At 37.7% G+C, this 14,224-nt stretch overlaps 1 protein-coding gene across 6 annotated transcripts in view; it reads right to left on the bottom strand.

Annotated features, from left to right (window-relative positions):
* klc1a (kinesin light chain 1a) overlaps positions 1-14,224 on the bottom strand; it is a 52,014-nt gene that overhangs the window by 8,444 nt on the left and 29,346 nt on the right. For 2 of the 6 annotated variants that reach the window (XM_051385195.1, XM_051385188.1), the window contains 4 exons: positions 13,409-13,517; positions 11,708-11,869; positions 3,306-3,439; positions 115-181 (listed from right to left, as the gene is read on the bottom strand). In XM_051385195.1, coding sequence (XP_051241155.1) covers positions 115-181; positions 3,306-3,439; positions 11,708-11,869; positions 13,409-13,517 — 472 coding nt within the window. Of the gene's footprint in view, positions 1-114; positions 182-3,305; positions 3,440-5,417; positions 7,565-11,707; positions 11,870-13,408; positions 13,518-14,224 lie in introns of those variants that run through there. The other 4 variants (XM_051385203.1, XM_051385211.1, XM_051385220.1 and 1 more) reach the window with 4 other exon arrangements.

Here is a 14,224-nt window from a genome sequence, read left to right as displayed (position 1 = left end):
TTCTTTAACACACTGGGAGCCTTTCTGGTGGTTGAACTTTGACCTTTGCGATAACCTTTGACAACCAGCAGGGTTAAATACTTTATTTGGGTCCCGACACTCGGGTCTCCTTACTTGGTAGTGGTCACTCGCAGCCTTGTCCGCCACGTTAAGAACCCCCAGAGAGCTGGCTCGCTTCATGCTGCACCCAGAGCAGTGACATGCAGAGGGGGGGGGTGGTGGTTGTGGTGGGGTCAGAGGTCAGAGGTGAAGGGGGGGGGGGGGGGTGGAGAGTTTAGCTCAGTGGAAATGGTGGTAAGGTATGTGTTGGTTAATGACATCCATGTTTTCACACAAAGTTAGTTTCACAATAAATGTTTCATTTGTTTTTTTTTACGTCGACACATTTTTTGTTTCTGAGCTTTAGATTAAATATAATATTTAAATAGAATATTTAAATATTATATTTAAATATAAAATGTTTGGTACCACTTTCTAATATGAGATTCTCTATAATGAAAAGTTTGTCTGGATAAAGAAAGAAAGAAGATGAACAGCAGGTTTGTTCTCTTCGGATATTTTCTTTGTTTCATTAATTTAAACCACTTGGATTAAATATCTGACCTCCGACCGTCTAGAGAAAAGTGCTGAATATTTGCAACAAAATACTTTTAATTAATTAATTAATTATAATTTTAATTATAATTATAGACACCTTCTATACTGAAAAGTCTCTCTTCTGATACTTTTCGTCTTTTTAGCTTATTTTGTTAACTAATTAAAACCACTTAAATCAACTATGTGACCTCCGACCGTCAGCTGCTGCTTTTGCATTCGGCACCAATTTAATTTATTAACAACTTTTTAATTTTACAATTTGTTGTAAAAACCTTTTTGAAACATGAATAATTACAGATGACTTCCTGACGTTTGCAGTAATAATCAAACACTGGATGACTTATTTTTATTGATATCAACAAAACCTAGCCTTCACAACATGACCACCTATAATCTTCTGTTATTAACACCCTGTAACTGATTAATATATTAATTTATTACTTATAAACCATTAATAAAGCTGTTATAAAAGGTTCCTGATCAGAAAGTGGTACCAACGGTAATATAAAGGTAATCAGTCTTTTACTGATCAGCTGTGGTGTAAACTGATATTTATGGTCAGTAAACTTCATGCAAACACAAACATTCATGCCTCAAAATAAAAAACCCAGTAAGTTGAGTTTCAGTAAAGTGACACTGCAGAAGTACATCCATCCAACAACAAATGTGTTTATAACCCTGAAACAAAGATTAAAAATAAGGGTTTTATTTAGAAATAAAATCCACCAAAAGCTTTTTTGTCCTGTGAAAATATTTCTGACATTAAAAACTTTATTTAAAATGTCCGTTATTGATTTGTGCAGGTAAAGTTTTGTTTCTTATTTCTATGTTTCCTGTTTCTGCTGTTTAATGTCAGTCAAATAACAATAAAATTACATTAAATTATTTAACTTTTTTTCTGATAATTTTACATCTTAACTGACAATATTACGACTTTTACTCAAAATATTACTTTTCTTATCGAACTTTTTTCATTAAATATTACAACCTTTTTTTTTTAAGATAAGATATTTTATAGGATATTTTATAAAACCACAACAGGTGAAGAATCTTTAATCAACCTGGTAACGTTTGTGGTGGATAGTTTAAATCACCTGATATGAATTTAATGGTTGTATGGAAATTATGTTCATTATTAGTTTATATGTTTTCATATGTTTTATTTTCATCTAAATCAGACTTCACTTTCCAGGAAGATGCAACTTCCATTTTAGTCAAAACTTGAATACCAGGTAACTTCAACATCCACAGTGGTTCCGTTTGGGGACTTTTGTTGGATGTTTCTTTCGTGTTTATTGAAAACTGTCGAATAAAAAGGCAAAAACGCCCAAAAAATAAGTTTTAAATAAAGAAAATATACGACTGGATCATTGAAGTTTTTCCTTCCAGTTGAACCTGTCAGAGCAGATCTTTAAGGACTTGTTAACATGGAGATTTCTGCAGTGGTTCAACTTTACTGAGAACCGTCAGATCGATGATGATGAAGATGATGATGAAGATCATCTTAAGGAGCCACGAGAAGAGCAGCACAGAAAAGGGAAAACAGAAACCAGTGAGCACACAGATGAGGCATGCAAACAAACATTCAAATGAAAAAATTTATTCATAAATAAAAAAATTCAACACAGTCAAAAGTCCTAAACAAACATGCAAACACGTTCGTTTCATCCAGAGTTCATAAAGAAAAATAATAATAAAAACCCAAAGCAGAGTAAAGTAAAAAAAAATGAACTATATTTCAAAAACAATTTGAAATAAATAGCCCAAAAGCCACAAAATGCAATAAATAGTTGTAACTATTAGTGGTTAAAACAAAAAGTAAAATGAGTTCCACAGAGCATAAAGAGCATGAAGAGCTTTTTAAAGCAGACATTAGTAGTTTGTGTTGTTGCAGATGCTTTTACACATAAGTAGTTGCATTATTTTTCCCATTTCATCAACACCGTCCTGCACACGGACCGCACGCCGCCTCCTTTGGTTTAATACTTTATTATATGTCAGGTTTGGTTACGGTGGAATATCGGGACCACTGAGTTCAGTATATTACAGCTCAGAATATTACAGCTTCATATTTATTCTGAAAATAGTTTCACTTTTTATTGTGATTTGTGTTTTTCCAAATATTTTCTCAAATATTACATATTTTCCCCTCAAAATGTTGATATTTTCTTGAAATATTGATATTTTCTCATAATATTACACCTTTTTCCTGAAGCTGTAACGACCTTTGTCTCAAAATATTAAATATTTCTAGAAATATTTTGACTTTTATCTTAATATATAAAAGTTTTCTCAAACTATTGCTGCTTTTTCTCACAATAATGCATCTTTATCATTATTTTGAAGATAGTTTTGTTTGTTTTTTTGGCCCCAAACACTCACCGACAACCAAATTCAACTGAGCAGGAAAGCTCGTCAGTGTACAGCGGCGGCGTGAGAACAGGGAGGTGAACCAATGCAATGGGAATAAAAAGGACAAATGTGTATGTGCCAGTAGAAGCTCCCTCCGTCATTTCATGTGCAAACACAGCTTAAGAGTTACACCACTTCACCACCAGCAAAGTAGAGCGAATCCCTTCTTTTTGTTTGTTTTTGGTTAGTACGCCAACCGCCGAGCTGAGGGCTGGAGGTGCCGGCTCGTTCCTCCAGTGCATAAAGTGAGAGTTCGCCTGTGGCGGGTCAGTCAGGGTGTCTGTTGGGATAGTTACCCGGGGTTTTTGGGCTCGCTGTCTCGGGACGAGCCGCCGCCTTTCAGCTTGCGGACGAGTTTCTCGCTGCTGCGGCGGATCGACGCTCGCAGTTTACTGAAGGAGCCGCTCCTCTTCAGAGAGCCGGAGCCGTCCTGATGGGAGACGTCACAGGGTTACACTCGTTCACACGCTCTCTCCTTTCCAACACAAACAGAGTGAATATACTGAAAGTAAACTGGCGTCAGACCGATGGAAGACGAGTATCTTATGGCCCAAATCAGTGGTTCCCAACCTCGGGGGCACAAGACCTTCTTGATTATAATAACATACGCAGTAGAACGATATCTCAGCGTTTTGTTAATAATTTCTGTGAAGAAAAGTAAATTAAATTGTTCCAGTTGATATTATTGTTTATCTAAACTTTGAAGACCTAAACATTAAGCTTTAACACAATTAAAACAAGAGAAATGTATAAAAAGTTCCTGAAAAAATACGAGGAAAACTCATCTGTGATCAATATTTACAGGGAATAAAATTAATTGTTTTACATAAACTCCATGAAATATGTCACTTAATCAGTTCGAGCAATGTTGGGAACCACTGAGCTAAAAGATGAAATACTGTATTCAGAGTACAGTTAGTCTGAATAACTGCAGGGATTGTTTGGGCCATAATATGTAAAGATTTCTGGGTCTTCAAACGCCAACATACGCACAAACACAAGTGCATCATCCGTGCAAATGTTCATGTGCATACACGATGCAGTAATGCAGATTCTCACTCGTGTGCAAACCAGTGAACTCAATAATCTGTGAGTTTACTTCCATACAGCACGCCTGTGGCACACCGATCCACACAGGTGATTCTGTCGCACCAGCATGGTGATTTAATTTAATGTTTCCTGTTAAACTCTTCTCTGTATGAGTGAAAAAGGAGCTCAGTCTCATTTATTTAAGACACCCTGAACACAAACTCAGTGAGGCTGCATGGAGACTTGTTATCTGTGTCTAACACCTCCTGTAACACCTCCCTGTCGGCCTGGATCTTTAAACAGAGGGAGGATGTGACGGTATCTTCTCTGACAGCCAGAACTGGGTTTTGACTTTGTGTAAAACATATTGACTGATATTAAAGCTGAGCATGCTGGGAACTCACAAAAACAATGGACCTGCACTTCTGTGAAATCTAAACTCGTCTCACAGGTTGAAGAAGGAAAATAAAAGTTTATAAAAGTACAGAAGCTTTAGCATCAAAATATACTTACAGTATCCAAAGTAAAAGTACTAAATTATTGATCATAATTATTGATGCTTGATTAATATGTGAGGTGGGTCCACTACAAATTATAGATTATGAACTTCTTGTTAAAATAATAAATCCATACGATGCATCCCTACTTGATTATGTATTTTATTAATCTGAATCAGGATCTGGATCACAAATGAACACGATGTCAAAGGCTTTGTGTAAATTTAAATTACAATCCAATCCAAACTTGCATATAAAACATAGAAGTTCCTAAATTTGGGTATTAAAGCGCTGAGAACTTTCTCTCTAAACTCTGAAAACAAAGTTTCTTTTCAACAATTTCTTTTAACTTTAACCAGCAGACATTTACACTGAGTACAGATCTATCTGTGAGCTGATAATATCAATACTAGGTTAGCACAAATCATTAACAGTACATGAAACACTATAGTGCTTTTAGTTCAGCTTTCAAATATTTGGAGCATAAATCGGATTTTCTAGAGGAAGAAAACTCAAAACACACTAACAAAACAATCTTTCTTCACCTTTTGAAACATATTTAATATTTAAATGAACACTAAAGTTTGATTTTCAAGGTCAAGAATGAACTTTAAATCCTTGATTGTTTACTTTAATTAACCAATTTCCCTTAGAAGTAATGTAATGAATGTAATGATAAAGTAATCTTAATTCTGGAGGATACTTTATACTCTTTGATTCCTTCTGGGACAAATATGAGGTTTGATTATTGGACCTTTCAATGTCAGAACCAAGAGTGCTGCTGCTGCTGAGAGGTGTTAATGTTTAGAGCTCGCTCTGTTATGAAAGGCGCACACACACAGAAAAAAGAGAGGGAACACACAAAGAGGCGACAGGCACAGGTTCAGGTGAGCAAAGAGTTTAGGTTTTATTAGAAGTTAAGAAAGACAAACTGTAAGATGCACAAACAGGACAGGACACGCAGAAGATTATTAGCAGAAGAACAAGAGACGAGGAGGAGACTATTTTTAAATACCCAAATTTCCATCAAATGCAACATTGCTTGTTTACAGCAAAACCCTCCGCACCCTCCCGCCCATCCTGACATCTATATACAGAGATATACAGAAGGTCAACAGGCTGAATGCACGATGTTCAGGCTCTTTTTTCCCTTCTAACACTTAGTGGGAAATATTATATCACAACTTTATCGTACAACCTCTATTCTGTCACACACACACTTTAATTTAAAACACATCGTGCATGAATCCTGCCACCTTTTAAATGTGTCCTCTCGTTGACATCACAACACAGTCCGATATCAATGCGAACAGGTGACACAGAGCGACAGACTAATGCACTAAAACTCTAATAGGATGCAGAAAAAACCCACAGAGCCACAATCAACGGTGCTCTCGATCATGCTGACGAGTCGCGCTGATGTTATTTACAGCGTGTTAGAATCACTACGAGCTTTTTGAGTCACCACTAATGAGTTCGGATGGAAACGCTGAGTTAAATCGAGCGAGAGGACGGACGGAAGAGATTGAAAACCTCCGCAGAAAGAAAGACGGAGAGGCGGGAGGATAAAGTTCAAAGCTTTAAACTCTGACCATTTCACACCTGGAGAGAATCTGTTCAAAGGTTGGAGTGCCGAGTTCACCTCGATGTCAACAGGATTTATCACTTCTGTGTGAAAAATGTTGCCTTTTTTCAGTTTTTGTAATAATATTTTTTGCCATATTTTTGATAACTCCTGTTTTTAGGCGAAAATATTAACTCTTTTTATTAACAAAGAATTTTCCAGGAGGTTTTTCTTGACAGTACAGGACAGAACTTGCTTACAAACGCTTGTAAAAGCCCCTAAAGCAGAACGTACAATTAGTACAAATAACATCACTGTGCATGTTTTTATCAACCACAGCAGCAAGAAATTTGATGGATATTTGGTCCTTTTGATAATTTTCCAGGTTGTAGTCTTTTAAATTTCCAGGTTATCCAGGATGCTGTAATATTTGTATTTTTACTGGTTTTTATTCTCTTTTCTGTTTAAAATCTGTGTTTGAAATCATACAAATTATTTCTGACATGTTTTTAACACGTTAATTAATTAATATTGTTCCATCCCTTCATTTGACTGATATGATTCATCGATTATCATCATGGTTGGAAATTAATTGACTTAATTTTAAGTTCTCCATAATAGACATCGCTCTCTATTTTGCAGATTTCTGAAGTTAAAAGAGGGAAACAATCTAAAGCTGAAGCAACAGCCAAACTAGCTTTAATAAACGGTGCTTAAAAGGATTTTCTATACATTTTACTACTGGAGTGTTTCAAACTATTTCTGTGCTCAAATAGAAAAATCTTTGATGCCTCTGGGATTCATTTAGGACCTTTTTTTACAGCGTCAAACTCCAAGAAAGCAACTAACTTTAAGCGAAGCAACAAGTATTATAACTGTTTATAACTGTTTGTTCAGAGTCCAGGTCAAAATGGAGAGAGTTAAGCTTTAAAAGGACGGCTGAGAGAACAAGGTAGGACGCAGAGGTTTGGTTTACTGTCCCTCACGATCGTTCCACCGACCTATTACATGAGTCTACAGCCAATATGAAAGTACAGTTTAAAGACACTGGAGAGTGACAGAAGTAGAGAAGCAAAGGTTAAAAGGACAGCAGAAAGAACAAAGTTTAATGTTGCCATAAAGAAAACATCACCCCAGTCCTCTCCCACCCACAGCAGATTACACACAGTCGAAGCAGGAAGCACAACACAACAGGCTGTCTCCACATTTCACCCCCCCACAACCCGCTCCTTTTTAAAAGCAACAATATCGCTCCGGTTCCACCCGGGCCCACCGCGAAGGATCCCACCAGAACCCAGAGGTGGTTGGTTGGTGGTGGTGGTGGAGAAAGAGAGAGGAGGGGGGGAGTCAAGAGCTGAAGAAAACCGCAAAAGCTGAAGGGGGTTGAGGCGAGGTGAGGTGAGGCGTCCGTCATGCAGAAGACAAGTTTTTTTTTAGAACCATTACAAGGCATCTGGAGTTATGCCTGCCGGGTCAGACGGAGCAGGAAGAGAAAGAGAAAGAGGGAAATAAAAGCAGTGAGAGAGAGACAGTGAGATGAGATATGGATAGACAGTTTGAAAAAGGAGCAAATTTAAGACGGAGGAAGAGAAGAAGAGGAAACAGTAAATTGAAGAGACTGACGATGTTCTCGAGGAGGTTCTCCAGGATCAGACACAGTACTTCTCCACCAGCGTGTGTGCGGTACCACCGGTCTACTTACTGGTTAGTAATCGATAAAACTCCTTAAAAACACAACCGATTAGAAACTCTGATATACTGACAACAACTAAATGTAGAAGGCAGCAGCTACATGCTACTGTTTTGGTAACAAAAGTCAATAAATGAGGTAATAAGACGTCGGTGGTGTGGTGAAGCAGTCCTGAATGGGACGAGGCTAAAGTCTGACAAACATAGACTAAACTCATTAACTGAACCATCCAATAAAAGAGCCTTTACAGTCTTTAACACCAGGAATTAGACCAATGGAACGAGTGGACAAACCAACAATATCAGCTTCATCCAAAGTTAATCAGTAAATGTAAGTTTACAGCAGACTAAAGCTTTTCTCACTTGGTAAAATATCATTTAGATTTACATTTTTTTGTCTGATATTCTAAAAAATGAGACCAGAAAGCGAACATAATGTCTCTTCCAACCTACTTTAGTTACCCAGACTTTAGCTTCTCTAAGGCCATCAGCCATCTTTTCCACAGTCCGGTCCAAACTGCCCGGGGGTCTCGCCCAAACCCAGAAAACCCAAAACCAACAGAAGAGGAACTGACTGACTGTGCAGAGGCAGGATGGAGGACGAGTTACTATCAGCTCTGTACAGACACTATTCACACCTCCTGCTTTTGAGATCACATTAAAAACACATCTAACAAAAGATCTCCAGTGACCGAATGAACCTCAACGTGTTAAAATACACGCTGATCAACTTTTAACAAGATTCTGTGAAGATACTTTAAGTTCTTAAGCTAAATACTTTCATCAGACTGTGCTGTAATTCCCAGACTCTGCCACTAGGTGGAGGTTTTGCACTGTTTTATGATGATGGAGAGATCCTGTGTCTGTTCCTGGAACATTGTTAGAACACTTATATATATCAAGTAGAAGGAGGTTAAACTTTGTTAGACCACAGAATAAACAGAGAGGATGCAGGTCGGAGACACATGAGAGCAGCCAGACAGCCACCGAGTATTTAATGTTATAATACTGTTAATATTCTCCATTTGTTGATAATTTCATATAAATACATACAGAACATGTCATTTATGTTGGTTGAAGGTATTTTTGGGCTACATAGATACAAAGTAGGGCTGAAACTAATTAGTATTTTCATTATTGGTCAATTTGCAGATTATTTTCTTAATGAATTGATTAATTGTTCGGATTAAAGACACAAACTAATTTAATCTTATTTTGGCTGAACAACAAGATATTCAATATATTATCACAAAGAATTGAAGATAATTATCAAATATCCACATCTGGAAGCAAGAAACTGTAAATTATTTGGCATTTTTGGTCAAGAAAATTACTTTAAATAGTTTTTTAAAATTGTGTAATTGATCATTTGAGCTGTAAACTTAAGTTGATTCTATTATTGAATTATTCTGCATTTGTCTGGATAGAACAATCACTTGAATGCCTGAAAAGTAAAGAACCTCCTGTAATAGATTACAGTGCTTTGGAAGCTCATTAAAGGACATTTAAAACCGAAGCCAACTGAATAATTAATAATTTTGTGTGTTTTAATAGTTTTCTAGGTTTAATGAGTTCACTTCTGTTTCACTTTTAGCTCGCAGGCTTCCTCTATTAAACAATCCTTCCTTTCCTCTCTGGCTGCTGACATGCTGACAAAGCAAGCAAAAGGAGGGAATAAATGAAAAAAGGTCAGAAACAATCACACGTTACATCGTCAGGCAGCAGCTCATCACACGAATGCAAAGGAGAGACACGTTTAAAACACACATGTACATAGAGAGCACACAGATCACAAACATCAACAAAGAAGGAGTACAGTACAGAGCCCATGTTGAGTCGGATGAACAGACTGATGAGTCACGGTGCTTCTCAGAGGACTCATTTATAGTAAAACAATCATAATAAGTGGTTTTCACACCTGTCTGTGGAGAGAGCTGAAGTGGAAGTTTATCTGACAGGTTGGAAGGAACATGTAGTCCGACCACTGCAGGGAGGCAGCGGAGGACACAAATACCTATAATCATGTTTTTATCCATCTAATGTCGCCAGAAGTTAACAATAATCTGTAATATGTGAAAACTACAAAGTACAGTAATATACATATTCATTATATAAAGATATATTCTTTTTATATTTGTATTATTTTCACTGTATTCTTGATTCTATTAATTATTCATACTCACTAATGCTAATCTATATATAAATATTCATTACACATATACTGTATCTGCTGTGCCACTTTGATCTGAGTTTTTAGGAAACTGCAGTATTTGTTCAGCACATTATATTATACAGAGTTCTAACTTTTAAATGTTTTTAATTTACATTATTTGTTTCCGGCTCATATTTAGTTCTCTGGTTGTCTTCTTGTGCTGCTGTAATGTTAAACTTTCCTCCTGAGATCAGTAAAGTTTAATCTTCTCTTAAAAAGGGTCCAGTGTGGAGGATTTAAGTGGCATCTAGCGGTGAGGTTGCAGACTGTAACTAACTGAACACTGCTCGCGTCTTTGATGGCAATAAGAACGGGTGTATAGGAAAAACTATGCTGGCTATGAAACCCAGCAACAGCCCTATTTTTAGCCAGTGTTTGGTTTGTCTGTTCTGGGCTGCTGTAAAAACATGGCAGACTTCATGGTGGGTAAAAATAAAATCATAATACAGATTATATATTGATTGTATATAAAGTTCCTAAAAATATCAGGAAAACTCATCTCTGATAAAATATTCACAGGAAATAATCTGCTGCAGTTATTGAGTTCACTTTTTACAGTTTACTGTAATTGTTACGCATTAAATATAATATAAAATATCCATAAAATATGTATTTTATTAAGGATTTGTCTGTTTAGTTAATGACCCTTAAGGAAAAAGATCCACTGAAGGTAACAAAAACAACAATTCCTATAGTCAGGTAATTATACACTAATGAAAACATACGTATGAATATTATATTAGATTTCTGACAATAGATCCTCCTAAATGTTTCACACTGGCCTTTTAAAAAAGAAAATCTCAATTAATTTGCCTTCGGTCATGATTTTAAGTTTGGTGCTGACTTTACGGTGACATTTCAGCCACACATTTATTTACTGTTGGATGAAAGAAGCCTCAGGAGCACAACAAAAGCACCATTGTTAAAATCTAACTTCCAGCTGAAGCTCTTTCCAGAGAGGACGGGCTGATGTATAAATAGGTCCAGAGATCAGCTGGTGATGTGAGATTGTCTGCAGGAGGCTGTATGCTAATGACTGGCTGACAGTGTGTATAGACACTGATGTGTCTCACACCAAACCTCCCCGAGTCACAACCAGAGGTACAGGAGGAGATGCTGATTGGTTGTTCAGGGCGCTATGACTACTGTTGCTATGTGAGCAGGCTAGCTCTGAGCGGCAGTGGCGGCAGTAAGACGGTGAGCAGCCTACAGAGACTCTACATCTACATGTTCTGCCACTGCAGTCACTAGAGGCTGAGAGAAAATACTGCAGTTACTGTGAAATGTACCAGCGCAGTTAGAGACGAGGCTCTGCTGCTGCAGAGGGTGTTAGGTGGGCGTTGTCAACATGTGTAACCAGAGGGGACTTTACTGCTGTGAAAGCAAGTTTTTTTTTTTTAAACCACTCAATAGTTAGTTGGGAAAAAGCTCTACAGGAATAAAGTTTAGTGGGAAAGAGAGTTTCTTATGAGCAAAGCACTATGTAAATGTATAAAAACACTACGACTGAAGCAACCTACTGTCAGAGGTCCAGTCAAGTGAGCGTCTCAGCAGCTTCTCACTTGGTCTTATTAATCAAAGTCAGTGTAACAGTGAGGAACAAGCAACCACTACTGTAGTAACTCTGACAGTCAATCAGCATTATCAGTGTAGCACAGTAGAAAGTGATCTCAGTAAGACGTGTCGAGGGCTGTGTACTGTACTTACCCCGTTCCACTCCACGCTCATACTCACTTCCTCGCCACCGTCCGGCCCGCTCTCGTACTTCACCGTGTCGGAGGTCAAGCTCTCGCGGCTTCGCTGCTTCTCGCGGGCCTCCGGCTCGCTCAGGACCTCCGCCACGCGCTGCTTATGCACAGTGTCCAGACCCTGTTAAAACACACGCACACGCACACACACACACACACACACACACACACAGCAAGGCAGAAATAAATGTCAATTCAACTAATCCAATTAAAGCAAAAAGCTGAGCGCCTCCTGCAGCTTGTCACACACGGACGCTGTACAGCTGACAGCAACAAGTACCAATTCTTCCAATCCAATTAATATTAAAGCTATAGACTTCTACCATCTGCTGTACTGAACACAGACACTGACAGATACACACTCTCTTACATTATGACTAATAGGAACTCAACTCACTTAAAACTTTCTTTATAACTGCACAGTGAACAGAAACCTGTTGGTTCCTGCTGAAGAGGATGTTGACTCTTAAATACTGGTATTAAACTCTTTTTTAATAAGAGATGTTTAAAAGCAAAGATTTGATATTAATTAGTGTCCGATATGAGTTTTGATGATTACATTACCTATAACCGTTCTCCCTCCTTGGAAAATACAGACTTGTGTTGAATTTAGATTTAAGGTGAGTTCAGAGAAACAGATAGATGTGTTTGAGTTGGTAACTTATATAGTGACCAACTCAAAGCTAACGCGGAAGATACTTTCTGTGACATAACAATAAGCAGTGGTAGATCTAATAAAAATGCTTATTTGAAAGCTAATTCAGTGAGATTTGTTGTTGGTAAAGTAACGCAGCCTCTGGCATAATTAAAGCTGGACCGATGATACTGTTACACCACAGTGCAGACGGATGCAAAGACTGTTTCCTGTGACCCCGTCTGAGGAATTAATTATTCAAGAGGGGAAAAACACCAACAGGACAACAGACTGTTGATGTTATCAGAGTCTAAATGTGTTTTATCTTTATTAATGTGATCTCCCTGGATTGAATGTATTGAATCTTTAATAGGCAATTTAACTCTGGGCAGGACATGGATTGTTTCAAATGTCAAAATCTACTTCTAACATCAGAACTTTTCCTCTTACAAAGTGCATTAATGTTTGTAAAAGCTATTTACTTACACTCATGCCCAATGAACACACTTATCTGCCCCTTAAATAAAATGTAGAGAAAATGTCCAGCAATTTGTGCAAATCTATAAACCTCCTCAGCAGTGCAGCCCAACATATTGACTTGATTTAAATAAAAAGAGCTTTCAATACAGGCATTTTGATTGTGATTAATTACCCAAGGTCTCCACAGCTGTAACACACAGTGGCACCACAGGAACCCAGTTTAAATAGTATCATGTGTTACTTCCCAAGCAAGAGATACTTGACATTAAATCCTGGAAGGAAATCCTAATTCAGGATCAAAGCTGCAGGGTTTCTCCACTGCCTCCCACTTCTCCTCTCCACAGGGAAGCCCATTACGTCTCATAACACTATCAGAGGCACTTTAAAAAGATCCAACCCACCATCCCAAGTGTATCATCTCCTTAATTTTACACTTAATTGCACACGTTCAGCCTGTTAGTCTGTCGTAAACTTTCTGCCAGCACCAAGAGCGACGTCTTAACCCCGGCTAGGAATCTCGTGTTATCAGTCACATCATCACCACACCTGCTTTCTGGAACGCATGGCAGCTTCCTCCAGAGTCTCAGCTGCCTCGAACTTGCCCTGCCGCCTGTAGAGGGCGCCCAGGTTCTTCAGGGTGGTGGTCACTGTGGGGCTGCAAAGACAAGGAGGAGCAATATTTAAAGATTTATTTATACTATTTCACATTTACTAAGCAAGTGATCAACACCTACATTTGAATAAGCTGTTTTGTTCTTTAGATATAAAAGTAAGACAACAGAGACTTGATCTAAACTGCACATATAGTGACAGTAAAATCCTTAATAAATGAATCTGATTAAACACAAAGAGGGAAGCTTCTATATCAGGATTCAGACCAGCTGCTTTTGTTAATTATATTTTGATTGTACAAACCACAATAACTTAAACAAGAATATAATAGAAAAAAGGGGAATACAGGCACATATGCATTTATATATTTACATATAAGGACGTGTAACGATGGCAGACAGAAATTATTTTACACATGTAAGTTCAAACTAAACTGAAGTCTCAGGTGTAGTCTAGAGCAGTGGTTACTAACTTGAGGTTTGGGATCCTTTTAAGGGATCAATCTGGGCTCAACAGATGATTAACAAGAAAGGAACCAGAAAAACAACATTTCTGCTGCACAAAATGTTTTTTCAGACTTTTCTCCAAGTTAAGTTTTGATAGCAATTTATACAGGGCTCAAAAGTAGACTTTACTTCAGCTTATCTCCGGAAACGCTGATCTACGCAGCCTTACGTTGTTTCACAGGACAAAAAGGTTTGGGAACATTTGGTCTAGAAGAAGAGCTTTTTGGTAAACCCTGCAGTGAAC

This window comes from Dicentrarchus labrax, unplaced genomic scaffold, assembly GCF_905237075.1.
Source record: "Dicentrarchus labrax unplaced genomic scaffold, dlabrax2021, whole genome shotgun sequence".
Lineage (NCBI taxonomy): Eukaryota > Metazoa > Chordata > Actinopteri > Moronidae > Dicentrarchus > Dicentrarchus labrax.
Note: the sequence above shows the minus strand (reverse complement) of the source record. Positions and strands in the feature narration are given on the sequence as shown.